Genomic DNA, 27,754 nt, shown 5'->3' with positions numbered 1-27,754 from the left:
ACTGTGAATGTCCATTTCGCGTTCTCGACTCTCATTTTCAAGAGGATATAGTGTCCGAGGTGGTTTAAAATACAAATCCGTGACCCACAATAGAAAAAGGAGAAAGTGTGGAATCCAATGAACCCTTGTACCTAAGTTACAGTCGGAGCAAAAAAAGATGCATCCTGCACTGCACTCTAGTCCTTCACTCTCACTTTCCTCATCTACAAATCTTTCATCCTCGCTCAAATTAATGGGGTAATCGTCGCTTTCTCGGTCCGAATCTCTCTCGCTGCATTGTAAACAATGGGAAAATGTGAGGAGTCCTTCCTCCGGTGACGTCACGCTACTTCCGGTATAGGCAAGGCTTTTTTTTATCAGCTACCAAAAGTTGCAGCCTTTATCGTCGTTGTTCTCTACTAAATCCTTTCAGCAAAAATATGGCAATATCGTGAAATGATCAAGTATGACACATAGAATGGATCTGCTATCTCCGTTTAAATAAAAAAAATTCATTTCAGTAGGCCTTTAATCACTCGTCTTGATAACTGTGTGGGCATTAAGGGCGCCACCCTCAACTGGTTCCGGTCGTACCTAACTGACAGGAGTTTTTGTGTAAAAGTAGACAGTTTTATGTCTTCCACAGCTCCTCTACCACATGGGGTCCCCCAGGGATCAATCCTTGGCCCAATTTTATTTGCGCTTTACCTTCTCCCCCTTGGTTCTGTTTTCAGGAAGTATGGTATTGCATTTCATTTTTATGCCGATGATTGCCAGATCTACTTTCCCATGGCACAAAATACCACGGTCCAACGTCTTATTGACTGCCTGCACGACATCAAAGCTCTTCTTTCAGTTAACTTCCTGAGCCTAAATGAAGACAAAACAGAAGTTATGTTGTTCCGTCCAAGTCGCTCTCCCTCCAACGTGGACCTCAGCACTCTGTCCCTGTATCTCAGCGACTGTGTCACAAACCTGGGGGTAAAGTTCCACTCAGATTTTAAGTTTGAAAAACAAATCAGCAGCGTCGTACAAAAAAGCTTTTATCAACTACGCCAAATAGCGAAAGTGAAACCGTTTCTGTCAGGACATGATCTTGAGAAATTAATCCACGCCTTTATCTCGACTCATCTAGACTACTGCAATGCCCTGTACGTAGGCATTAGACAGGCCTCCCTCGCCCGCCTGCAGCTCGTGCAGAACTCTGCTGTTCGTCTAGTCAGACCCGCAGGCGTGAGCACATCACCCCTATATTAGCGTCCCTTCACTGGCTCCCTGTGTGTTACCGAATAAATTTTAAACTCTAATGTCTAAACAACCTCGCTCCAACATATCTCTCCGACCTCCTTCAGCCTTACTGCCCCCCCCCCCCGATCCCTAAGATCAGCCGATCAGCTGCTATTGACGGTCCCTGACACAAGGCTGAAGCTTAGAGGTGACAGAGCTTTCGCCACTGCTGCTCCCAAGCTCTGGAACGGCTTACCTTTGAGTGTTAGACACGCCTCCTCTCTTCCTGTTTTTAAATCACTCTTAAAAACATACTTTTATTCCATGGCTTTTAACACTGAGTGATATTCATCCTGCTATGGCGTCCCACAATGCACCTGCTGTGAACCTGTTTTTATGTTTTATTTTTTTTATCATGCTCTGTTTGTGTTGTGGTGTGCTTGCTCTTTTAACCTGCCCCATTGTACAGCACTTTGGCTACCCCTGCAGTAAATTTTAAGTGTGCTTTATAAATAAAGTTGATTTGATTTGTTTAACAGACTGTAAATAACGCAGGTCGTGCTGTATCGTGTGCAGCGGTGCAAAGAACAAAAGTGTAGAGGCAGGTCAGCGCAGTTGTTGACGTGGTATTTTTATTTTTGTTTAGAGTGAGAGATCTCCACATGTGAGGTAATACAGGTACGGCATGTAGCGCCATGGTCCGTCATCACAGAAAAAAACAGTACGGTACGTCACACAAGCAAGGCAAGGTGAGATATAATTGAACACAAAATCGCTCAAAACCTCCCAGGACTTGAAAAAACTTAATATAACTTAAAATGTAATTAGGAACAAGATGGAATTGATAGGTAGTAGGGTAGGATTCTACCCTATTATTTAATTAAAAGTGAACATTTGAACATAAAAACCTGTTTGTACTGATTATTAGGGGTGCACCAACATTTATTCGCATCCGAATCGCGATTCTTAATCATCCCGATTCCGAATCAATTCATAATTTCCAAAAATCGATAAAAAAAATAAAATAAATGTTTTTTGTAAATATAAGAATTCATTTTTCATTAATTTGCAATAACTAGGTCTCCCCGCTGGCCTGGAAATGCCTCGGGATCTCCCGGGAGGAGCTCGACAAAGTGGCTGGGGGGAGGGAAGTCTGAAATCCTCTGCTTAGGCTGCTGCCCCCGCGAACCGACCTCGGATAAGCGGCAGAAGACGAATGGATGAATTAGTTTGAATCGAAAATGGTGTTTAATCGACAATCGAATCGTCACTCTAGTAATGGTAATTGGATTGAATCTCTTGAAAACAGGGTCCTAGATTTTGGCTTGAAAGGACTATACCTTCAAAATAATGTTAAATACTATTTTCACATTACAATCATCATTAAATGTAAAAAAAAAAATACTTAAGTAAGAAGCCAGTTTAGATTTACACTGTTTAAATATAACTTACAGTAACCAGCATCAAGTTTAGGAATTCTTCCATCCTAACACGTTAAGCAGTCCTGCTGTCTTTCTGCAGGCAGTGAAACAGCTCTTCTGTTTGTTTTGACTCCCTGAACAGTTTCACAAACGCATCGCACTGCCTGAATAAACAGACAAAACGACCGCCATACGATTAAAAAGCCAAAGGTGCCACCTTTAAGCTTTTTGCAGCAGGTTCCGTCATCTGGAACAAACAGTTTCACCAATCACCATCCACTTTTCTCCTCCAGAGGTTTGGATGGTGGCAGAGCTTCCTGCTGCACATCGGATAGCAGCTCAGAGGGCTTACTGTCATCCTGCCAACACAAGCAATATACACAGATACATACAATAAATATCAAGCAAATGTCCCAAAAAAATGATTTTTAATGCCAACTTACTCTGTGTTTGAGATAGGAGAGGTAGGTGTCCCACCCCAAGGTAACGGTGTTGACGTACACCACACGGTATTTGGGCGAAAGATAATAAAAGTTGATCATCTGAGCCGCGGGCCAAACGCACCAGTCAGCCTGTCACAGCAGGAGTAACACAAATGAGAATAAACAAACCTGAGACGATTACAGGCAGTGCAAACATTGTTATAGCAGCAGTATTCGGACTGAGTCGTTTGGCATTAGATGTCATAAAGAGATATTATTCACGCCAAAACAATCATTTGGGTTCTCACTACTTGTTGCACTTGAGCACGATTAATATCAGACAGATAATTATCTGGCTTAGGACATCAAGCCGATAAATTTGATAACATCAAAATCAAGCGCTCCTTTTCTCCTGCTTGTGTTTCAAACAGCCTGTCGTTACCTTCCCCTGAGCTCACTGTAAGCCAGTCCTTCTCAAATAGTGGGGCGGGCCCCCCTGGGGGGGCACGGTGTCACCTCGGGGACTATGCATTTTTTGCCGTACAAAATTATAATGAAGCATATGTAGCACTTGGCTTCACTGTAACCACGGCGAAAGACAAGGAAAGACCGGTGTGTTGTTTACTTTAATGTTAATAAGCTTACAATGTTACACAGAGGTAAAGTTATGACAATTTTATAGACAAATTATACTATTTATAGTCACGGTGGAGAGTGGGGGTTGCAAAATATTTTCTTCATCCTAGGTGGGGGCGTAACAGAAAATAATTGAGAAGTACTGCTGTAAGCAAACATGTCGATCAAATTGGACTTTTTCTGCAAACATTCTGAAAAAGGAAAACATGTTTGCTTCAACACATCAATCTTTATCATCCTCCTAAAACACCAGCATTGCTACAACAATGTTTTAAAAGCCTACAAAGACGACTGCGCTGCACAAACTAATTACATCCCTATTGTCAAGCTTAGCCGTATTGTACCGAGCATCCAGGACAGAGACACACACCACAATCTTTGCTACACTTCTGCTATGTTGCAATAGCTTTTGTAAAAAACGTTTGTAAAAAGTGGTGCTTGCGGAGTTAATGCTAGCTCAAGTTGACGTCTCGCAAGAATTGCAGGCGTCTCCCCTGAGATGCCATGCATATTACTGCTAATGTGATTCTAAAGGCATATTTTCCCAATTAAACTTAGAATTAGGCCTAGTTCACACTGCAGGTTAATTCCGATTTTATGCGAAATGTATCAATGTATCAAATGTATCCGTCCCAGGCCTCTTTGGTATGTGGAAATTAAATCGGATGTATATGCGATGCGTCCTCAATGTGAACACTCCCGCGCTCCGGTCGCATTCATCCGATCAGAACGTCATCAAAAAGCGATAAGCGTCATAAGTAGGGCTGGGCGATATGGCCTTTTTACGATACACGATATATATCTCCATATTTTGCCTTAGCCTTGAATGAACACTTGATGCATATAATCACAGCAGTATGATGATTCTATGTGTCTACATTAAAACATTCATGTTCATACTGCATTAATATGTGCTAATTTTAAACTTTCATGCAGGGAGCAAAACCTCAACTAAGTCAATCTACCAAAACTGTATTTATTAAACAGTTATTAAGCAGTGGCACAAACATTCATGTCATTTCAAAACAGAAAGTGCAAGATTGTCAAGACATTTTAAAACAAGCTATTAGTGCACTTTTGTGCATGATCTCACTAAGATGACAAATCAAAACAACACTAAATTAAAGTGCACTTTTTGTACAGAACGCCACCACAATAGTTTAAAACAAATAAAGTGCACTTTTGTGCATGATGTCACTAAGTTGACATATCAAAACAACACTAAATTAAAGTGCACTTTTTGTACAGAAAGCGACCACAATGTTTTAAAATAAATAAAGTGCACTTTTGTGCATGATGTCACACAAGATATTTCAAAAACTGTAAAATAAAAATTAGCTGCATAATAGGAAATCAAATTGTGTATGCCCTTCGCTATGTGGTAGTTTACTGCGGACGTTATCTCCTGTTTTTGACCATTTTTTTCATACAGTTTTGCAACACTAAAAATTGACCCTAGTGTGTGAATGTGAGTGTGAATGTTGTCTGTCTATCTGTGTTGGCCCTGCGATGAGGTGACGACTTGTCCAGGGTGTACCCCGCCTCCCGCCCGATTGTAGCTGAGATAGGCTCCAGCACCCTCTGCCACCCCGAAAGGGATAAGCGGTAGAAAATGGATGGATGGATGGTGTTGATCTGGAAATGGAAGACGCCAGGCTCAATTGGGTCAGTGCTGGTTGCTTCCGCATTTTGTTGGGTGTGGCATCGGCCGGGGATGTTGACATGCGGAGTTTCAAGCACTCCTTATTCTCTAGCGGGTGACTTTTCAAATGATGCTACAAATTAGTAGTGCTGCTACTTTTTGTAGCAACGCTTTTGCCGCATACTTGACATATTATGGTTGTCTGTTGAACATTTTCCCGCTTGAAGCCAAACCACCGCCAGACGATGGACCCTGTGCTGTTTTTCTTGGGAATTGATTCTTCTTCCTCTATTTGTTACCAGACACGCACCTTCTCTCTCGTATTACCACTCGTACCGCTTCGCTTGCACCACCTGCCACAGCTAGCTTTACCCATGCCGCTACCTCTCTGCTCCGCGAGGGCGTATGACGTTGCATGCGCGACAGTATGTGACGTATGTTAGAAGGTGCGCTTGTTTTATCTCTCTGTGAGAAGGAGAGAAAAGAAAGAGTGAGAAGAGCCTGTAGTGTAATGCCCGCAGCTAAAAGCAACTGCGTGAGAATGTATACTCGAATACTCACAATATAGTCATTTTCTACATTGCACAGAGACAAACCCGCGATACATCGAGTATGTTCGATGTACACTACCGTTCAAAGGTTTGGGGTCACATTGAAATGTCCTTATTTTTTAAGGAAAAGCACTGTACTTTTCAATGAAGATAACTTTAAACTAGTCTTAACTTTAAAGAAATACACTCTATACATTGCTAATGTGGTAAATGACTATTCTAGCTGCAAATGTCTGTTTTTTGGTGCAATATCTACATAGGTGTATAGAGGCCCATTTCCAGCAACTATCACTCCAGTGTTCTAATGGTACAATGTGTTTGCTCATTGACTCAGAAGGCTAATTGATGATTAGAAAACCCTTGTGCAATCATGTTCAAACATCTGAAAACAGCTTAGCTTGTTACAGAAGCTACAAAACTGACCTTCCTTTGAGCAGATTGAGTTTCTGGAGCATCACATTTGTGGGGTCAATTAAACACTCAAAATGGCCAGAAAAAGAGAACTTTCATCAGAAACTCGACAGTCTATTCTTGTTCTTGGAAATGAAGGCTATTCCACAAAATTGTTTGGGTGACCCCAAACTTTTGAACGGTAGTGTATATCGCCCAGCCCTAGTCATAAGTATTCGCGAAAATAGACTGTTATAAAATAAATAGTTATCAACGAAGCAATAAACATGTGAAAATACAATGTTTTAGGAACTCATGTGAAAGTTTCACCACTCCTGTCTCAAAGCAAATTATCCTGTAAAACTGCCAGAGCCAAAATGTTCTTCCTGCTTAATCTTGTACGTGCAATAATTTGGTTTAGAAAATGTTGACTTTGATTGCACAAAATCCTTGAAATTGCCACAAACGTGCCAGTACTGAGACCGACTAGAGCTGAAGCCATGTTTACCTCTGTAAACACTGCAGCGCGTGCGACGTCGTGACGTCATGTCCGCATGCGGGTCAGATTGCATTTACATTGGAAATCGCATTTTTTTTGCAATGAGAAAGACCACTAAAAAAATCTGATTTGACAAAAAAATCTGAATTGGACATCCAACCCTGCAGTATGAACGTAGCCTTAAATTATTGGCTAGTTTACAGTTTTCGAGGCACTACAGGGCTGCACGATTCAGATTTTTTTTTTGTTATTATTATCATTATCAGACTTCCCATTGCCTTGTTACGCTTTTAAACGTTCTTCACGTGAGGTCTCGGGAAAAAAGTTGACAGGGAACTTCTTTTTTTTTTTTTTTTAGAAACGAATAGAAAGAGGGTCTGCACAATTAGATACCTAGAGGGCGCCAACTTTCCAATGTATTTTTGCACAGTATATCCCGCCCTGTTACAGCTTCTTACGTAATGACGTAATTACGAACGTACATAACACATGCACGCGCATTAGCTTTAGGTGTTGTTAGCTAATAATTGCAATTTGGATAGCGAGCGTTAGCTGTCATTGAATGTATATTCTATCATAACAACAACATGACTGCAAATTGTTCGTTATTTATCTTAGATTGCTATTGTATGTGTGCACGCACTACCTGCGCGTACATGTTGACGAGACCGGCTGAGTGACAACCGTACACACCAATCATTTTATTCGGGCCGGCAAAAAATGTTATTACATAGATTTTGTAATTGTGAAAAATATAAACAATTGTCAAACAAATGTGTTCTGTTAAACCACTAACGGTAACATAAGTTAGACGGTGGTGGTGGTGTTATATTTTTTGCTTTGAAAAAACATAATGTAAGGAAATTGTAAACAGCACCTCAAAGGCCTACTAAAACCCACTACTACCGACCACACAGTCTGATAGTTTATATATCAATGATGAAATCTTAACATTGCAACACATGCCAATACGGCCGGGTTAACTTATAAAGTGCAATTTTAAATTTCCCGCTAAACTTCCGGTTGAAAAACTCCTTTGGATATGACGTATGCGTGTGACGTCACGACGGCAACGGAAGTATTCGGAGCCCGTTGAATCCAATACAAAACAGCTGTTTTCATCTCATAATTCCACAGTATTCTGGACATCTGTGTTGGTGAATCTTTTGCAATTTGTTTAATAAACAATGGAGGCTGCAAAGAACGTTGTAGGTGGGATCGGTGTATTAGCGGCTGGCTGTAGCAACATAACAAGGACTACTTACTTGGATAGCAGACGCCTAGCCGATGCTAGCCGCCAACCGCACGGATGATCGGGTGAAGTCCTTCGTCGCGCCGTCGATCGCTGGAACGCAGGTGTGCACGGGTGTTGATGAGCAGATGAGGGCTGGCTGGCGTAGGTGGAGCGCTAATGTTTTTATCATAGCTCTGTGAGGTCCGGTTGCTAAGTTGCTAAGTTAGCTTCAGCGTCGTTAGCAACAGCATTGTTAAGCTTTGCCAGGCTGAGAATTATTAACCGTGTAGTTACATGTCCATGGTTTAATAGTATTGTTGATCTTCTGTCTATCCTTCCAGTCAGGGATTTATGTATTTTGTTTCTATCTGCATTTGAGAACGATGCTATCACGTTAGCCCCGTAGCTAAGTGTTTCACCGATGTATTGTCGTGGATATAAAAGTCACTGTGAATGTCTATTTTGCGTTCTCGACTCTCATTTTCAAGAGGATATAGTATCCGAGGTGGTTTAAAATACAAATCCGTGATCCACAATAGAAAAAGGAGAGAGTGTGGAATCCAATGAGCCAGCTTGTACCTACGTTACGGTCAGAGCGAAAAAAGATACGTCCTTCACTGCCTCTCTAGTCATTCACTCTAACGTACCTCATCCACGAATCTTTCATCCTCGCTCAAATTAATGGGGTAATCGTCGCTTTGTCGCTCCGAATCTCTCTCGCTCCATTGTAAACAACGGGGAATTGTGAGGAATACTACCTCCTGTGACGTCACGCTACTTCCGGTACAGGCAAGGCTTTTTTTATCAGCGAGCAAAAGTTGCGAACTTTATCGTCGATTTTCTCTACTAAATCCTTTCAGCAAAAATATGGCAATATCGCGAAATGATCAAGTATGACACATAAAATGGATCTGCTATTCCCATTTAAATAAAAAAAATTCATTTCAGTAAGCCTTTAAATACAATTTTAATCATGATCACGAGTTTGGCGATATTAACATTTAAAAAGGAGATTCTGCTGCATATCAAATCAAGCACTTTCACTAAAGCGGGGGCAGAGAACAAACCTTTTACTGCAGCCTATCGCTTCGTTTCACTTCATTTCACTCGCTTCACTTCAGTGGATTCTCGGCATGCGTATAGGACCGCACTGCTGTTATTAGAGGGCAACAGGTGTAGACAATATTGGAGACGGACACATTTGTCCCACCCAAAAAGTATACAGCGATTTGATGTTGCCTATGTGTAGGGATAGTTGCCACAACTTGTTCATAACGTCTTGCTGTTTGTTTTCTGGGCTGGTCACCTGTCCATTATTTAATTGCTAACTTTGTAAGTATTCCCAATATCGTCAACACTAGCTAAAATGTTTTATCATCTCATTGAATTGAATGCCGGCGCTAAAGTGACAGCACGCTGAGTTGTCAGGCACAAAGCTTGTGTATATAGATTATAGACAACTCTGACACGCCACAAGTGTAAAGACACAGCCAACCAGGGTTCCTGCTTCACGCAAATCTAATTACACATTTTTTACACACACACAACTCTTAGACACAGATTGCATTTCAAATACACGCATCTGAGTACGCACACACAAATATGATTACGCAAACGCAATTATTTCACGGCAGACACGTAGCAAAAAGTCATATGTAAAAATGAAATACAGATTTTATTTTTACCCACAGACAAATCATTATACAGACAGACAACTTAAAACAGGCACACGCTGCTCTGTTTACATACACACACATTGAGATACAGACACACACATTAGTACACAAACATGTGAATTAGATTACAGATGCACGGATGGAGATATGCATTTGCAAATAATTTCCCTACATGAATACTTCTATAGGTCAGTTAATTAATGCGATCACTCATCCGATGAGTGCCAGTGGCTGGAGCCAGGGGAGCAAGGACAACTCGTCTTGCATGGAATTTTAATGCATGGAAACGTGTTTGTGGTGTAGCTTGTTCAGTAAAATTGAAACAAAAAAAACAATTTAGAAATAACTGTGAATTGAGTTCACAATTATTTTTACTTGTCCATGTTTTAGTAACAACATTTTGGTTTGATTATTGTGTTTGATAATGTGGGACGCAAGACAAATGCAAACATTTCATTTAGAAAACAGAGTGCTTATGTCTCAGATACAGGAATACACATACAAATAAACACTTCATTGATGCCTGTCCATTGTCTCTAACGCCGTCCACATACACTTACCTTATAAAATTCCCAGAACTTGTCTCTAAACTCCTCCCATCCTTGAGATAAAGAGCGTCCCTCCATGACACCCATACCTGCAATGAGCGAAGTTGTAAGTCGGACGTGCGTCACCAGTGCGCTTCATCAAGACACACTTGAGATAAGTCACATACTTGAAGGTGATCGGCGGCCACAAAGCATCTGTAAAATTTATCACACACGACCTCTGAACCCTTCCTGATTCGAACACACGTCATCTTTTGTTTTACCTCACCTACAACTTCCAACGCCTCAACCGTTGATCTTGTTCACCAAAGGTCTTACGTGTGAAAATGTATGTGAGAAACGGGAGTGTCTTTCTGTGTTGGCCCTGCGATGAGGTGGCGTATTATCCAGGGTGTACCCTGCCTTCCGCCCAAATGCAGCTGGGATAGGCTCCAGTCTCGCGATACAGGGAGGGGCAAGCGGTAGAAAATGGATGGATGGATGGAGCAAACACCACTTTGAATTGAATTGAAGTATTTATTTCAAACCTGCACAGTACAACACATTTTTTTTACATTTTGGCAGAGACATTTATGCAAGGCTTGAAAAGGGGTTGGATGAAACAGATGCTTATAATATCCCAACCTCTCTCACTCATTCCCCATTTAACATAAACTATATAATACAAGAACAATACCATACAAACAAAAACAAGAAAAACTCCTGTACACTAACAATATAATAGTACCACTGTTAGTAAGAGACGAGACAAGACAAGACCAAACACGCGCGCGCGCGCACACACACACACACACACACACACACACACACACACACACACACACACACACACACACACACACACACACACACACACACACACACACACACACACACACACACACACACACACACACACACACACACACACACACACACACACACACAGGCCCTAACACTCTCTGACCATACACCTCTCTCCCATCGCTCTGTGCTGAGGGCATCACTCTCTTTCCTCCTCGTACTTCTTTTTTAAACAGTGTTTTGAATTGAATCATGTTAGAACACGTTTCTAACTTTGAATTAGGGCTGCAAATAACGATTATTTCAAGAATTTTTTCAATTGGACGACAAGTCCAACGATTATTGCTAATCATCTGCTGGACACGTTTTGAGTTTGACCATGAGTCTGCGAATTGATTTTAACTTCGGCGTGGCGAAGTTGGTAGAGTGGCCGTGTCAGCAATCGGAGTGTTGCTGGTTACTGGGGTTCAATCCCCACCTTCAACCATCCTAGTTACGTCCATTGTGTCCTTGGGCAAGACACTTCACCCTTGCTCCTGATGGCTGCTGGTTAGCGCCTTGCATGGCAGCTCCCGCCATCAGTGTGTGAAAGTGTGTGTGAATGGGTGAATGTGGAAATACAGTCAAAGTGCTTTGAGTACCTTGAAGGTAGAAAAGCGCTATACAAGTATAACCCATTTATCATTTATTTATTTATAACTAATTCTTAAAACCGGTTGTAGTATAGTAACAAAATAAACATAAATTACTGAGAAACTAATGGTTTTACTTAGAGATGTCGATATTATCGGCCGATAAATGCTTTAAAATGTAATATCGGAAATTATCGGTATCGTTTTTTTTATTATCGGTATCGTTTTTTTGTTGTTGTTTTTTTTAATTAAATCAACATAAAAAACACAAGATACACTTACAATTAGTGGACCAACCCAAAAAACCTCCCTCCCCCATTTACACTCATTCACACAAAAGGGTTGTTTCTTTCTGTTGTTAATATTCTGGTTCCTACATTACATATCAATATATATCAATACAGTCTGCAAGGGATACAGTCCGTAAGCACACATGATTGTGCGTGCTGCTGGTCCACTAATAGTACTAACCTTTAACAGATAATTTTACTCATTTTCATCAATTACTAGTTTCTATGTAACTGTTTTTATATTGTTTTACTTTCTTTTTTATTCAAGAAAATGTTTTTATTTATCTTATTTTATTTTATTAATTTTTTAAAAAAGGACCTTATCTTCACCATACCTGGTTGTCCAAATTAGGCATAATAATGTGTTAATTCCACGACTGTATATGTCGGTATCGGTTGATATTGGTATCAGTTGATATCGGTATCGGTAATTAAAGAGTTGGACAATATCGGAATATCGGCAAAAAGCCATTATCGGACATCCCTAGTTTTACTTTATCCTGCAAAATAAATAACTACAGTGAAATATACATCAATCGACTTTAAAGTGCAAAATATCCTGTAAACATGACATTCAGTGCAAGCAAAAAGTATTTTATCCAGTACTGTTAGGGTTATTTATGTACATTTATTTACCTACAACAGTGATTTTCAAACTGTGGTACTGGTATGCGGGATTCATCTAGTGGTACGCCACAGAATCACTTAATTCAACATTGTGTTTTGTTTTCCTATATTCAATCACAGTGTTACTGTTCAAACTGCGTGTAATGTTACAGTGGCGAACAATATTAAATATTCTTGTTAAATAAAACCTCTGCCTTGTTTTTAATGAATACTTAGGCCTACTGCGCTACTGTATTTTAATGTTGGTAATTATGGTGGTACTTGGAGAGCCAAGTGTTTTCTGAGGTGGTACTTTGTGAAAAAAGTTTGAGAACCACTGACCAAAAGCATTAAAAATGTAAGCATGAATATTCCTGTCAGTTTATCAATTACAATTGTATGAAGCCACTTAGAACTGCAATGATGAATCGATTAATTTGATTGGAAAAAACTAATAACTACAGATGTCCGATAATGGCTTTTTTGCCGATCCAATATTCCCCGACTCTTAATTACCGATTCCGATATCAACCGATACCGATATATACAGTCGTGGAATTAACACATTATAATGCCTAATTTTGTTGTGATGCCCCGCTGGATGCATTAAACAATGTAATAAGGTTTTCCAAAATAAATCAATTTATTTGGAAAAAAATGCCAACATGGCACTGCCATATTTATTATTGAAGTCACAAAGTGCATTATTTTTTTTTAACATGCCTCAAAACATCCATCCATCCATCCATTTGCTACCGCTTGTTCCCTTTGGGGTCGCGGGGGGCGCTGGAGCCTATCTCAGCTACAATCGGGCGGAAGGCAGGGTACACCCTGGACAAGTCGCCACCTCATCAGCAGCTTGGAATTTGGGACATGCTCTCCCTGAGAGGGCATGAGGAGGTTGAGGTGGGCGGGGTTGGGGGTGGGGGGAGGTGTATATTGTAGCGTCCCGGAAGAGTTAGTGCTTCAATGGCTTCTGGGTATTTGTTCTGTTGTGTTACGGTGCGGATGTTCTCCCGAAATGTGTTTGTCATTCTTGTTTGGTATGGGTTCACAGTGTGGCACATATTTGTAACAGTGTTAAAGTTGTTTATACGTCCACCCTCAGTGTGACCTGTATGGTTGTTGATCAAGTATGCCTTGCATTCACTTGTGTGTGTGAAAAGCCATAGATATTATGTGATAGGGCCGGCATGCAAAGGCAGGGCCTTTAAGGTTTATTGGCGCTCTGTACTTCTCCCTACTGTCAGGGTTGCCCCTGACAGTTTGGTTGCGTTTGTCTTAGTTTCCTGTCCGTGCTTTTATTTTGTCTTCATTTCCTGTCGTATCCCTGAGTGCTTTTTCCCCTCAGCTGTGGCTGATTGGCACCGGGCCACACCTGGTGTCAATCAGCCAGATGCTATTTGAACCTGCCTTCTCCTCTAGTCATGTCTACTTGTCGATGTCAGTGTAGCTGGACGCGGTAGCGGTAAGCTATATTCTGTAGCTGTTTGTAGCTTGCTGTCTTTTTGTTCCTCGTCTTCCAGTTCCTGTTTCCCTGGCATCCTGTTTCCTGTTCCTAGTTCCTGGTTTGTGTTTTTTCTTTATATTTTTGGACATTAAATCATGTTTTTTTGCACAATGCCTGCCGCCATCTCTGCATCTTGGGGTTCGTCACCAACACAATGTGACACCTATGTCCGTGTACCACTCCGTACAGCTGCGTTTTAAAAAGTCATACATTTTACTTTTTGAAACCGATACCGATAATTTCCGGTAGAACATTTTAAAGCATTTATCGGACGATAATATCTGCAGTCCGATATTATCGGACATCTCTACTAATAACTAATAAAAATTTATAAAATCCTGGCCGCATGAAGAACCCAATACTTTAAACACAGACATAGTTTCTGCACGGCCACTGCAAAAGAGCGGTGATTAGCTAAGAGTCGACAAAAAAAGTAATCTTTGTCGATGATTTTTTTTTTGACATTTTCGATTATGTCAATTAATCGTTGCAGCCCTACTTAGAATGCCGCAAAAAAGGCTGCTAGGCAACAACAAACAACAAAAAATGTATTTCCTTACCTAAAAAGTACCACAAGCCAAGTGTTGGCGATGCAATCATCTGGTCCACGAGAACCTTCTTGACCACTGTGTTCAGAGCGTGTCCCACAAACCTTCTGTCTAGCCAAAGGTACCAAAAGTGCAGCACTGGACCCATGGAGCAGCCCACCGCAAACATACGACCTTTAGGGAACAAGAACACAAATTATTTCTTAAACCATAAAAAAATTTAAGGCTACCATATGTTACCAACAGTGGATTAAGACAACATATTTAACAAATAAACTGCACAAACGTTGCTGTGTATGTGTTGTAGCAATGACAACTATTGTTACACAGTCACCGAGCAGCATCAACATTTTGGGAAAAGGGTCTACAATATTTGATGTGCGGCTCTTATTTATTCAAGTTGACAACGCAACCAGCATTAAACTGGGACATGGCGGCTATTAAAAATTAGCTCACTATTTGCGTATATTTGAGGCACGCATTTATTTAGATTTCTGTGATCTGAAATTTTCTGTCATAGACAGCGGCACTTTATAAGAATTATTGAGTCCTGTAAACGATTTATTGGGTAGCATTTCTTTCCTTTGATAGTAGCAATGAATCAACTATTCACAGATAAGGTAACTCATTTATAAAGTTTTATAGTCAATGGTAGACAGTGATGCAAATGATTGCGCTAACTGTGTAGTAGGGATGTAACGATAAACAGTATTAATGATAACCGGGGTAATAGTATAACCGTTTTAAATAAAATTATCAAAAAACCATGGTAACTGCACTTTGATAGACTCACGGATTGACTGGCGCTGGATTAATTGCTAACATGAAAACAAGAGTCATTAACGTCTTCCCCCATTAAGAATCGACATACCCTAATCTAAACGTACACTAAGACATTACAGTCTGAGCAACTATTCAGTTGTGCACAGTGAACCTACAAGTTGTGCTCTCTTAGAAAAGAGTGATTGATTTAAACTCAGAGGAATACGAGACAAAGGTGTTTTTATGGTGCATTTAAGGACCACATTGTTACAGTACAAACTATAGGGCTGCAACAACTAATCGATTAAATCGATTAAAATCGATTATTAAAATAGTTGCCGATTAATTTAGTCATCGATTCGTTGGATCTATGCAATGCGCATGCGCAGTTTTTTTTGTTTGTTTTTTTTTAATAAAAAAAAAAAAAAATTTTTTTTTTTTACTAAACCTTTATTTATAAACTGCAACATTTACAAACAGCTGAGAAAAAATAATCAAAATAAGTATGGTGCCAGTATGCTGTTTTTTTTCAATAAAATACTGGATAGGATAGAAATGTAGTTTGTCTCTTTTATCCGATTATTAATCGATTAATCGAAGTAATAATCGACAGATTAATCGATTATCAAATTAATCGTTAGTTGCAGCCCTAGTACAAACTAAAACAATAAAGGCTTAGCTATTAAAACAGAAAATACTAAGACTAAAACACTATCAGTGAAGCATAAGAAACACAAAACATGCAGACTACATTAAGGGGTTTTCCAACAGTGTCTATTTTAGTTTTTTTAAAAAAAGTGCTCAAAATATTTTAGTGTGTGTTTAAGTATTTTTATTGCACAATAAAGAATACTGCGGTAATAATGAGTGAATGTTTTTTTCTTCTGTCGTTACTTGTATCCATTCATTTTCTACACTCATTGGGGTCACGAGTGAACTGGGGCCTAATTAAAAAGCTTAATAAATAAAGTTTGTATAGTATCCAAGCTGACTTTTATGTTTTAATTACCTTTTTTCACTGCAGTGATTTAGGCTGAGTAAATTGCAATATAATTGTAATGTAAAGTTTCCTAGTTAACATAACACCAGGACCAATGTTCAATACTTTTGTGTGTTTAAATTTATTTAACACTGAGCTGAGCTGATAATGATAACGGTGCTGTCCAATTGTTGTATCTAGTTTTCTTACACTTCTGAGTCTCATTTGCAAGTATGCATTTATTTCAGTTTGTCCTTGGTGAGTTGCCGTAGCCAGTAAGTAGTCCTTGCAGTTAAATTGAATATGCCAGACGTCTTTTGTTAAGCCTTACAAAGTGTACTGTAAGTATGTACTTATTACAAACCAGCTGTCTGATTGTAACGTGATTCTTAGTTGGAAATTTGATTACCAAACTTACAGGTTTGGTAGCTAGTGCATTTAGAAAAGCGAAGCCTTATGTTTTAGGGTTTTCTATTAGGCATGCTTATTTTGTTGGCATGGAAAATTACCTGGAGGCAGTCTGGTACATAAAAGCCTGTTTGCCCGCCAAGCGCTTAAGACTGGTGCTGAATCTGCAACCGGATGTACCGCCACATGTAACAAAGGTATTGAAATAGGGTACTGTTGGAACATTTTTTAATTGGTACTCAGTCTGCACCTATAAGAGTACTGAATTCAGTACCTACACTACCTTTCAAAAGTTTGGGGTCACATTGAAATGTCCTTATTTTTGAAGGAAAAGCACTGTACTTTTCAATGAAGATAACTTTAAACTAGTCTTAACTTTAAAGAAATACACTCTATACATTGCTAATGTGGTAAATGACTATTCTAGCTGCAAATGTCTGGTTTTTGGTGCAATATCTACATAGGTGTATAGAGGCCCATTTCCAGCAACTATCCATCCAGTGTTCTAATGGTACAATGTATTTGCTCATTGGCTCAGAAGGCTAATTGATGATTAGAAAACCCTTGTGCAATCATGTTCACACATCTGAAAACAGTTTAGCTCGTTACAGAAGCTACAAAACTGACCTTCCTTTGAGCAGATTGAGTTTCTGGATCATCACATTTGTGGGGTCAATTAAACGCTCAAAATGGCCAGAAAAAGAGAACTTTCATCCGAAACTCGACAGTCTATTCTTGTTCTTAGAAATGAAGGCTATTCCACAAAATTGTTTGGGTTACCCCAAACTTTTGAACGGTAGTGTATTTCTAACAAAGTTACCATTGTACGATATTTCAGAAATTAAATGTAAGAAAATTGCTGCCTTTCGAAGAGGAGGAATGAACTTTTTTTTTTTTTCTTTTGGTCTTTATTAAACACTTGGCTGTAATATTTCACAATATTATAGAGCAACCGATTTCCATACCTACTGTAAGTTAGTGCAGCATAGGTCTGGCTCCACAGGTAGCTTGGCAAACGTAATTTTTTTGTATATGTCCTGCTTTGTACCCATCTCAATCTGACTCATGAACAGTAGTTATTGGCATTACAGCTATCTAATTGACTTATTGTATTTGTATTATTTTAGGATATGGAGCCATAATGCCATTCAGTGATGTTGTTAGGCATCCCTGACGCATTAAAATCTGAAAAGACGCCGTAAACCCACTTTCCATGCATCCCAGGGACTCACCTAATTTTTCCCATGAAAACAATACATTGTGTTTAAAATCACAGTAACTAGTAGTGGTGCAACCATCCTTTGACGGTCTTGACAAATATCTTTACTAACATTTGTTGGCGACAAATCCGGTAATTGTCGATAATATTAGGTGACGTCATAGCTCGTGTTTTTCCAGACACAAAAACAAACTTGATGACTATGTACTGTGTGTGTATATATATATACACAGTATATATATATATATATATATATATATATATATATATATATATATATATATATATATATATATATATATATATATATATATACACAGTATATATATATATATATATTAGGGCTGCAACAACTAATCGATTAAAATCGATTATAAAAATAGTTGCCGATTCATTTAGTCATCGATTCGTTGGATCTATGCTATGCGCATGCGCAGAGGAATTTTTTATTTTTTATTTTAGAAACCTTTATTTATAAACTGCAACATTTACAAACAGCTGAGAAACAATAATCAAAATAAGTATGGTGCCAGTATGCTGTAAATGTAGTTTGTCTTTTTTATCCGATTATTAAATCGAAGTAATAATCGACAGATTAATCGATTATCAATTTAGTTGTTAGTTGCAGCCCTAATATATATATATATATATATATATATATATATATAGATAGAGGTATGGCCAAAAACATTGGCACCCCTGCATTTCTGTCCGATAATGCACCACTTCTCCCAGAAAATTGTTGAAATTACAAATGCTTTGGTATTCACATGTTTATTTCTTTTGTTTGAATTGGAACAACACAAAAAACAACAACGCCAAATCTAATATTATTTTACACAGAACTCCAAAAATGAACTAGACAAAATTATTGGCACCTTTTCAAAATTGTAAGAAATAGTTGTATTCTAAGCATGTGATGCTCCTTTAACTTGTAATTAAACTCACCTGTAGCAAGTAACAGGTGCTGGCAATATAGAAATCACACTTGCAGCCAGTTAAAATGGAGAAAAGTTGACTCAACCTTTGTGTTGTGTGTACAACACTGAGCAAGGAGAAAAGAAAGAAGAGCAAAGATCTCTCAGAAGATTTGAGAACCAAGATTGTGGAAAAGCATGGACAATCTCAAGGCTACAGGTCCATCTCCAGAGATCTAAATGTTCCTGTGTGTACTGTGCGCAATGTCATCAAGAAGTTTAAAGCCCATAGCACTGTAACTAACCTCCCTGGACGTGGACTGAAGAGAAAAATTGATGAAAGACTGCAACAAAGGATTGTTAGAATTGTGGATAAAGAACCTCAATCCACTTTCAAACCAATTCAAGCTGACCTGCAGACAAAGGGTACAACAGTGTCAGCTCGCACTATCCGTCGCCATCTCAATAAAAAGGGACGCTATGGTAGGAGACCCAGGAGGACCCCGCTGCTGACACAGAGTTGTGGACAGATGAGACTAAAGTGGAGCTTTTTGGTAAAGCACATCATCATAGAAATCATTACAGAAAACAAAATGAGGCATTCAAAGAAAAGAATGTTGACTTTGGCCCCTTGACTTTGCACGTTAAGCCCATGATCACCAACCTGGGCTTTCGTATTGACAGTGATTTTCAATTGGACCGTCAGATTGGCACAGTGGTGAAAGCCAGCTTTTTTTATTTACGTCAGCTGGCCAAGGTTAAAAATCTTCTTTCTAGGCAACAGTTTGAGACAGTAATCCATGCCTTTATCACATCTCGGCTGGATTACTGTAACTCGTTGTATTTTGGAATTAGTCAATCCTCCCTCTCACGTCTGCAGCTGGTCCAAAATGCAGCTGCCCGACTTTTAACTAACACAAAAAAAAGAGAGCACATTACTCCTGTTTTAGCCTCCCTCCACTGGCTGCCTGTGTCTTTTAGAGTCCATTTTAAAATGATCTTACTAGTTTTTAAATCTTTACGTGGTCTTGCCCCACCTTACCTCTCTGAGCTGCTCCACCTCTATGCCCCCACCCGGTCCCTCAGGTCAGCTGATCAGCTGCTCCTGGAGGTACCCAAATCAAAGCGCAAGCTCAGAGGGGACAGAGTCTTCTCTGTTGCGGGTCCCAAACTCTGGAACGATCTCCCTCTCCATGTGAGACAGGCCCCTTCTTTGGCTATTTTTAAGACCCTTCTTAAAACCCATTTTTATTCACTGGCTTTTAACCCAGCATGAGACTTTAAACTGTTTTTAACTTTTTTAACTGTTTCTAACTTTTTAACTGCTTTTTATCTAACAAATTGTTTTTAGGGTAATTTCTATTTGCTTTTTCAATGTGTATTTTACTTCTGTTTTAAATGTTATTTTTTAGTCTGTCCTTTGCCTCTATTTCTTTGTGGTGTACAGCCCTTTGTTCTTCAACTGTGGTTGTTTTTAAAGGGCTTTATAAATAAAGTTGGTATGACACCACCCCTACAGTCAAACATGGTGGAGGTTCACTGATGTTTTGGGGTTGCTTTGCTGCTTCTTGTACCGGATGCCTTGACTGTGTCCATGGCATCATGAAATCTGAGGACTACCAAAGAATATGGTAGTTCCAAGATGGCACCGCTGTAGTGGTTGCTGTTGGCAGGAGCTCTTGTGCTCTTGTGTTATCCTTTTGTGTTCCTGATGTTTCCCTCTTGTTTTCATGTGTTTTTTTTGCCTTTTGGTTTGGGACCCAAAATTCAAGCATTTTTCCAACTGTGAAAACACAACATTAAAATCCAAGCATTTTCAAGGTTTTTAAGCTCCCGTACGAACCCTGAATTTGGGGCTACGCCCCTGGTTACAGACCAGACAACCGCTGGGACTCACAACGTTACTATTTTGCAGAGGTGGGTAGTAACGCGCTACATTTACTCCGTTACATCTACTTGAGTAACTTCTGGGATAAATTGTACTTCTAAGAGTAGTTTTAATGCAAGGCAAGGCAAGGCAAGGCAACTTTATTTGTATAGCGCTTTTCATACACAAGGCAGACTCAAAGTGCTTCACAGACAACAAAGTGAAATGAAAGAAAATAAAAGCAAAATTAAAATGCAGACAATAAAAATAAAAACAGTGCGGACGTTAAAAGTTAAAAGATTAAAAGATTTAGCTGAAAGCTAAGGTGAACATAAAAGTTTTCAGTCTAGTTTTAAAAGTAGTCAGAGTTGGGGAAAGTCTGACATCTTCAGGAAGTTTATTCCAGCTATTTGTTGCATAGTAATTTATGAATGATGCTCTCCCTTGATTTGAGTTTACTCTGGGAACCGCTAACAGATTGGTCTCAGAAGATCTTAGTGATCTATTCTAGAGGGCTTATATAGTGGGAGCATATCAGTGATATACTTCGGCCCTAAACCATGTAGTGATTTATATGTGAGCAGGAGGATTTTGAAATCAATTCTCTGATGTACAGGGAGCCAATGTAAGGATTTAAGAATTGGTGTAATGTGCTCACATTTTTTGGTCTTTGTTAGAACTCTAGCAGCAGCGTTCTGAACAAGCTGTAGCTGCCTGATAGTTTTTTTGGGAAGACCTGCAAGGAGACCATTACAATAGTCTAGCCTACTTGTAATAAAGACATGTACAAGTTTTTCTAAGTCTTGAGCTGACATGAGCCCTCTAAGTGTTGTTACATTTTTGAGGCAACATACTTTTACTTTTACTTGAGTATATTTATAGAGAAGAAACGCTACTTTTACTCCGCTCCATTTATCTACATTCAGCTACTCGCTACTGATTTTTATCGATCTGTTAATGCACGCTTTATTTGTTTTGGTTTGTCAGACAGACCTTCAAAGTAGGATCTATCGCATGCCTGCGTTTCACCAATCAAATACAGTCACTGGTGACGTTTGACTCCGTTTCACCAATCAAATGCAGTCACTGGTGACATTTGACTCCGTTCCACCAATCAAACAGAGCCAGGCGGTCACATGATTAACTGCACATAAAGTTTCAGCGGCAAACGACAACAAGCTTAAGCTTACATGAACTCAACGTCAAACTTGAGGAAGCACATCGCAGTAAGTAACGTTAGTAGATATTTTGGCTGTCACCGTAGGCTGATGTTAGCTTCCCTGCTATGAATCATTGTCAAATGTACATCGTGTGGGGACATTTATTAAGACTGCAGCTAACGATTATTTTTCTATCGATTAATCTATAGGTTATTTTTTTCGATTAATCGGTTAATCTACAGATTATTTTTTTACGATTAATCTATAGATTATTTTTCCTTTTACCGATTATTTTTTTATTCAAAATGAAGATGAAAAAATAAATGTAGGCCCGTTTTTTCAAAAGGCATGGCTTTTATTTACAAAAAAAAAGAAGTATGGCCACTCAGTCAACATTGACAACAACATGACTAAATATTCTGTAACAATGTAAACATTTAAAACTTTTAACATTTAACAAAATTAAAAGTAGCTTATTTGCTTTTTAATGTGCAAATATAAAAGTCAACATCCAGTGCAAATCTTAATATTCTGCGATAGTATAAGCATTTCAAAAGTAAAAGTATTGCTTATTTTGCTTTAAAATGTGCAAAAATAAAGATAAACATCCAATACAAAAAAGTGCAAAACGAAATATTCTGTAACAACAGTGTAAACATTTCAACAAAAGTGAAAGTATTGCTTATTTGCTAAAATGTGCAAAAATAAAGATAAACATCCAATACAAAAAAGTGCCAATCTAAATATTCTGGAGCACTGTAAACATTAAGTATTGCTTTTAAAATGTGCAAAATAAACATCCAGTCCAACACAGTACACAATAACCAATTCTACTCATTCCAGTGAGTGTCTAACAGTTGTAATGAAGAAAGGTTAGCATGTGTACATGCTTTGCTTCTTTTCTTGTTTACAATATTCCCAGCAGCTGAAAATAGGCGCTCAGAAGGGGTCGATGTGGCTGGAACTGAGAGCTAATTAGCCTTCACCTCAAGCCAGGATTGCGAGTGAGCTGAGCTGCAGTTTAAGTTTCTAGAAGGTCAACGGGCTCATAGTGATGTTACTAGTAGTTGACTGGGAGGTGTTTATTATCATTTGGGGAGAGTCCGCTGCCTGATGCTCACCTGCTAAACACCTATCTGCTCCACGCTGAAGCGCTGACTACATGCGCTCTTAATACGCAATGCTGATTGGCTGATAATGCTCCGTGTGTACCAATCAGATGGTTGTGTGGGTGGGACAATGCTGCGTGTGTACCAATCAGATGGTTGTGTGGGTGGGACAATGCTGCGTGCTGAGACAGAGGCAGACGGAGCAAAGCAGCTTGTTAAGACTTTAGCTTTAGCTTAGAAACTCGTTCGGTACACCCCCGTACCGAACCGAAAGCCCCGTACCGAAACGGTTCAATACAAAACACGTACAGTTACACCCCTAGCAGATACAAATGACACATTCATGTTTTTGTGTAATGATGACAACGTATGCTCGCGCGGACGATTGACTAGTTGATGGTTTTCTTTTCAAATGTTCGTTCATAGCCGTTGTGCTGCTATGATAGGCCATTTCCGCTCGACACAGTGTGCATACAACAACATTATTAGGCCGTTTATTGAAATACTCCCACACTTTTGACCACTTTTGGCATGCTTTTCCCCCCTCGCTCGCACCGCTCGCATCGTCTTCTTTGATCGTCTGCTATGCGCTTCACCATGACGGTAGTGTGACGGTAGTGTGACGTCATTATGCGACGCGTCGACGCACAAAAACGGCGTCGACGTATTTACGTAACCGATGACGTCGACTACGTCGACGCGTCGTTTCAGCCTTAACATTTATTAACGCACTGCAGCCTCATAGACAGACACACACACACACACACACACACACACACACACACACACACACACACACACACACACACACACACACACACACACACACACACACACACACACACACACACACACACACACACACACACACACACACACACACACGCATGCATGCATGCATGCATAGAAACACCAATCAGAAGTGCACAGTGTGTTCCCAGGTGCAGCCCACACCTATCAGTTTATGGTTTGCGTAAAGCAGGCCTGGGCAATTATTTTGCCCCGGGGGCCAAATTTAGAGGAAAAAAATGTGTCTTGGGTCCGGTATATCTATTTTTAGGAACACTAATACAAAACCGCACTGATTGAATGCTAAAACGTTATGGCAGACCGCCTTAAAAAACACAATGGAATTTTAAAATTTTTTACTGAATGAGACCAAGAATGTACATGAAAATAAAGAATGTGGGATTTACAATATTAACTATGATCGATAAAACACTGAATATTGACAACATTTGAACGTCACACCCCCTCTCCATCGACATATTTTACAATCAAGCGAATTGCAACAAAAATGCAACAAACACAGCAAAATATGAACGCGAAGGGTAAAAAAAAATCACCTACTATCTGATATATCACTAAGCTTTAGAACTTTGTTGTAAAGTCTCATTCCGCATCTGTCCCTGACACCAACATTTCAGGCTGACCTCTGTGGAAACGCTCCCCACCCACACCGCTTGGTGCCTCGTCTGAGCTGCTGTGACTTAGATTACCATAGTAACTAATTAGATTACCATAGTAACTAGTATATCATGCAAAAGCACAGATTCCAACCATTGAAATACTTTGTATAGTTCAAGACTTACGGCCATTTAAAAACATCACTGCACATCATAATGGCAGCTACAGTTTTCATCTTAAAGGCCTACTGAAATGAAATTTTCTTATTTAAACGGGGATAGCAGATCCATTCTATGTGTCATACTTGATCATTTGGCGATATTGCCATATTTTTGCTGAAAGGATTTAGTAGAGAACATCAACGATAAAGTTCGCAACTTTTGGTCTCTGGTAAAAAAGCCTTGCCTGTACCGGAAGTAGCGTGACGTCAAAGGTTGAAGGGCTCCTCACATTTCCCCATTGTTTACACCAGCAGCGAGAGCGATTCGGACCGAGAAAGCGACGATTACCACATTAATTTGAGCGAGGATGAAAGATTTGTGGATGAGTAACGTAAGAGTGAAGGACTAGAGTGCAGTGCAGGACGTATCTTTTTTAAGCCCCTGACTGGAAGGATAGACAGAAGATCAACAATACTACCAAACTCTGGACCTGTAACCATACGGTTAATGCTGTTGCTAACAACGTCATTGAAGCTAACTTAGCTACGGGACCTTGACAGAGCTATGCTAAAAACATTAGCTATCCACCTACGCCAGCCCTCATCTGCTCATCAACACCCATGCTCACCTGCGTTCCAGCGATCGACGGCGCGACGAAGGACTTCACCCGATCATCGATGCGGTCGGCGGCTAGCGTCTGATAGCGCCTATCCAACTCAAAGTCCTCCTGGTTGTGTTGCTGCAGCCAGCCGCTAATACACCAATCCCACCTACAGCTTTTTTCTTTGCAGTCTTCATTGTTCATTAAACAAATTGCAAAAGATTCACCAACACAGATGTCCAGAATACCGTGGAATTTTGCGATGAAAAGAGAGCTGTTTGTATTGGGATACAATGTGTCCGAATACTTCCGCTTCAACCATTGACGTCACGCGCAAACGTCATCATACCTAGACGTTTTCAACCGGAAGTTTCCTGGGAAATTTAAAATTGCACTTTATAAGTTAACCCGGCCGTATTGGCATGTGTTGCAATGTTAAGATTTCATCATTGATATATAAACTATCAGACTGCGTGGTCGGTAGTAGTGGGTTTCAGTAGACCTTTAAAGATCTAAAAAAATGATTTGGGAATGTCCGGCAGGCCAGATTGAAAAGCTTAACGGGCCGCATTTCGGGCCGCATTTGGCCCCTGGGCCTTATTTTGCCAGGGTCTGGCGTAAAGGCTAACTTGTTATTTTCCTTTGTAATCTCTGCCTACTGAGCCTATGGTGCTGTTAAGTTATTGTGGCTCAATTTGTTAATGTATTATTATTTAATATATATTATTGTTTTAGTTGCTTAAGAGATATTCCTGGCTTTGAATTTGCTCATTGCTATTTTCATGTTTTTGTGCATTATTTGTTGCCGTCATCATTAAACGAACAAGTTACTCATCAGTTACTCAGTACTTGAGTAGTTTTTTCACAACATACTTTTTACTTTTACTCAAGTAAATATTTGGGTGACTACTCCTTACTCTTACTTGAGTACAATTTCTGGCTACTCTACCCACCTTTGCCATTTTGTGACAAGACTACACTTAGTATGGGGTTACGTTTATTTGTTCAAATGCAATAAACATTGTCAGGGGCTCCTTCTAGTTCGCTCACCTGTCCTATTCCAGTCTCGGACTTTGGCCGGGTTTTTATACCTCTCCCGGCTCTGTTGCAGGAAGTCCCCCAGCGCCAGCATGCCTCCTCCGCTCAAAGTGTTGGTTAGGAGGAGATACCGACCCTGGAACAGCTGCCGCCACGAGAACCGAATGCGGACTACAAACTCCTTTCCCGCCCGGGGAAGCATGTCGTATCGGCTGTAGAAAGACCCGTGTCATCTATGAAAGTCTCTTAAGGGCGAATATGGAACCTTTTCAATGGCATGTGACGCACTGTTGCTGAAGGAAGTCGCAACAAACAGAGGAAAGCAACCAAGAGAATTTACCACCGTCCAAGAAGGCAACTAAATGTCAGTGCGCCTCCTGCTGGCGTGAAGGAATACGGGTTACACAACGGATGCATAGCAAAGTAGTATACTGAGACATTCAACACTATTAAACACTTTATTTAGTCATTTAACCTTGTTTAGTATGGAAGTAGAATTGTCTCACATCAACTTATATATATATATATATATATATATATATATATATATATATATATATATATATATATATATATATATATATATATATATATATATATATATATATATATATATATATATATATATATATATATATATATATATATAATATATATATATATGATATTAATACATATTAATATTATATTAATACATAATATATGCATATGTCATATGCATATATTATTAAATATACAAATACAAATACAAATGTCCATCCATCCCATCCATCTTCTTACGCTTATCCTAGGTCGGGTCGCGGGGGCAGCAGCCTAAGCAGGGAATCCCAGGCTTTCCTCTCCCCAGCCACTTCGGTCATGAGCTTTGGGTTATGACCGAAAGGACAAGATCACGGGTACAAGCGGCCGAAACAAGCGGGTCTCTCCCTTAGAGATAGGGTGAGAAGCTCTGCCATCCGGGGGGAGCTCAAAGTAAAGCCGCTGCTCCTCCACATCGAGAGAAGCCAGATGAGGTGGTTCGGGTATCTGGTCAGGATGCCACCCGAACGCCTCCCTAGGGAGGTGTTTAGGGCACGTCCGACCGGTAGGAGGCCACGGGGAAGACCCAGGACACGTTGGGAAGACTATGTCTGCCGGTTGGCCTGGGAACGCCTCAGGATCCCCCAGGAAGAGCTGGACAAATACAAATGTGATATGCAAATAAATAAATAATTTGTATAAATAAACGCGTATTTGTAAATATATTTTTGACATTCGAAAATATATACAAATAAAATGTATAAATATAAAAATGTGACACAGAAATAAATCAAGAATTTGTATAAATAAACGTGTATTTGTTAATATATTTTTTGAGATTTGAATATAAATATGCTTGATTTTGTATTTGTATTTGTACTGAATTTGCATATGTGGATCGCTTTATTGCTTTTGTGTTGATGAGACATTCCTCCCACAAACCAGATGCACAAATAAATGTGACCTACACACTCCCCTGAACAACCAGCAGAGGGCACTGCAGCCAGAGCGGT

At 39.6% G+C, this 27,754-nt stretch overlaps 2 protein-coding genes across 2 annotated transcripts in view; one reads left to right on the top strand and one right to left on the bottom strand.

The window, feature by feature from the left end:
• rab3ab (RAB3A, member RAS oncogene family, b) overlaps positions 1–27,754 on the top strand; it is an 88,345-nt gene that overhangs the window by 25,949 nt on the left and 34,642 nt on the right. The window lies entirely within an intron of this gene.
• On the bottom strand, positions 1,825–26,555 carry mpv17l2 (MPV17 mitochondrial inner membrane protein like 2). The gene is made up of 5 exons (XM_062027523.1): positions 26,235–26,555; positions 14,607–14,768; positions 10,238–10,314; positions 3,071–3,199; positions 1,825–2,986 (listed from the first exon to the last, which is right to left on the bottom strand). Exons 1-5 carry the CDS (start codon positions 26,422–26,424, stop codon positions 2,897–2,899), a joined length of 648 nt encoding a protein of 215 aa, XP_061883507.1. The 5' UTR covers positions 26,425–26,555; the 3' UTR covers positions 1,825–2,896.

Source organism: Entelurus aequoreus, linkage group LG19 (genome assembly GCF_033978785.1).
Source record: "Entelurus aequoreus isolate RoL-2023_Sb linkage group LG19, RoL_Eaeq_v1.1, whole genome shotgun sequence".
Classification (NCBI taxonomy): Eukaryota; Metazoa; Chordata; class Actinopteri; order Syngnathiformes; family Syngnathidae; genus Entelurus; species Entelurus aequoreus.
This window is presented reverse-complemented; position numbering and strand designations above follow the sequence as displayed.

Excerpts from the sequence above, each read along its gene's own strand:
- mpv17l2 (XM_062027523.1), bottom strand. The coding sequence starts at position 26,424 with ATGCTTCCCCGGGCGGGAAAGGAGTTTGTAGTCCGCATTCGGTTCTCG. Across the intron at positions 3,200-10,237 it reads AGTTCTGGGAATTTTATAAG|GCTGACTGGTGCGTTTGGCC; the intron begins GTAAGTGTATGT and ends CTGCTGTGACAG. Across the intron at positions 2,987-3,070 it reads TCTCCTATCTCAAACACAGA|GATGACAGTAAGCCCTCTGA; the intron begins GTAAGTTGGCAT and ends TTGTGTTGGCAG.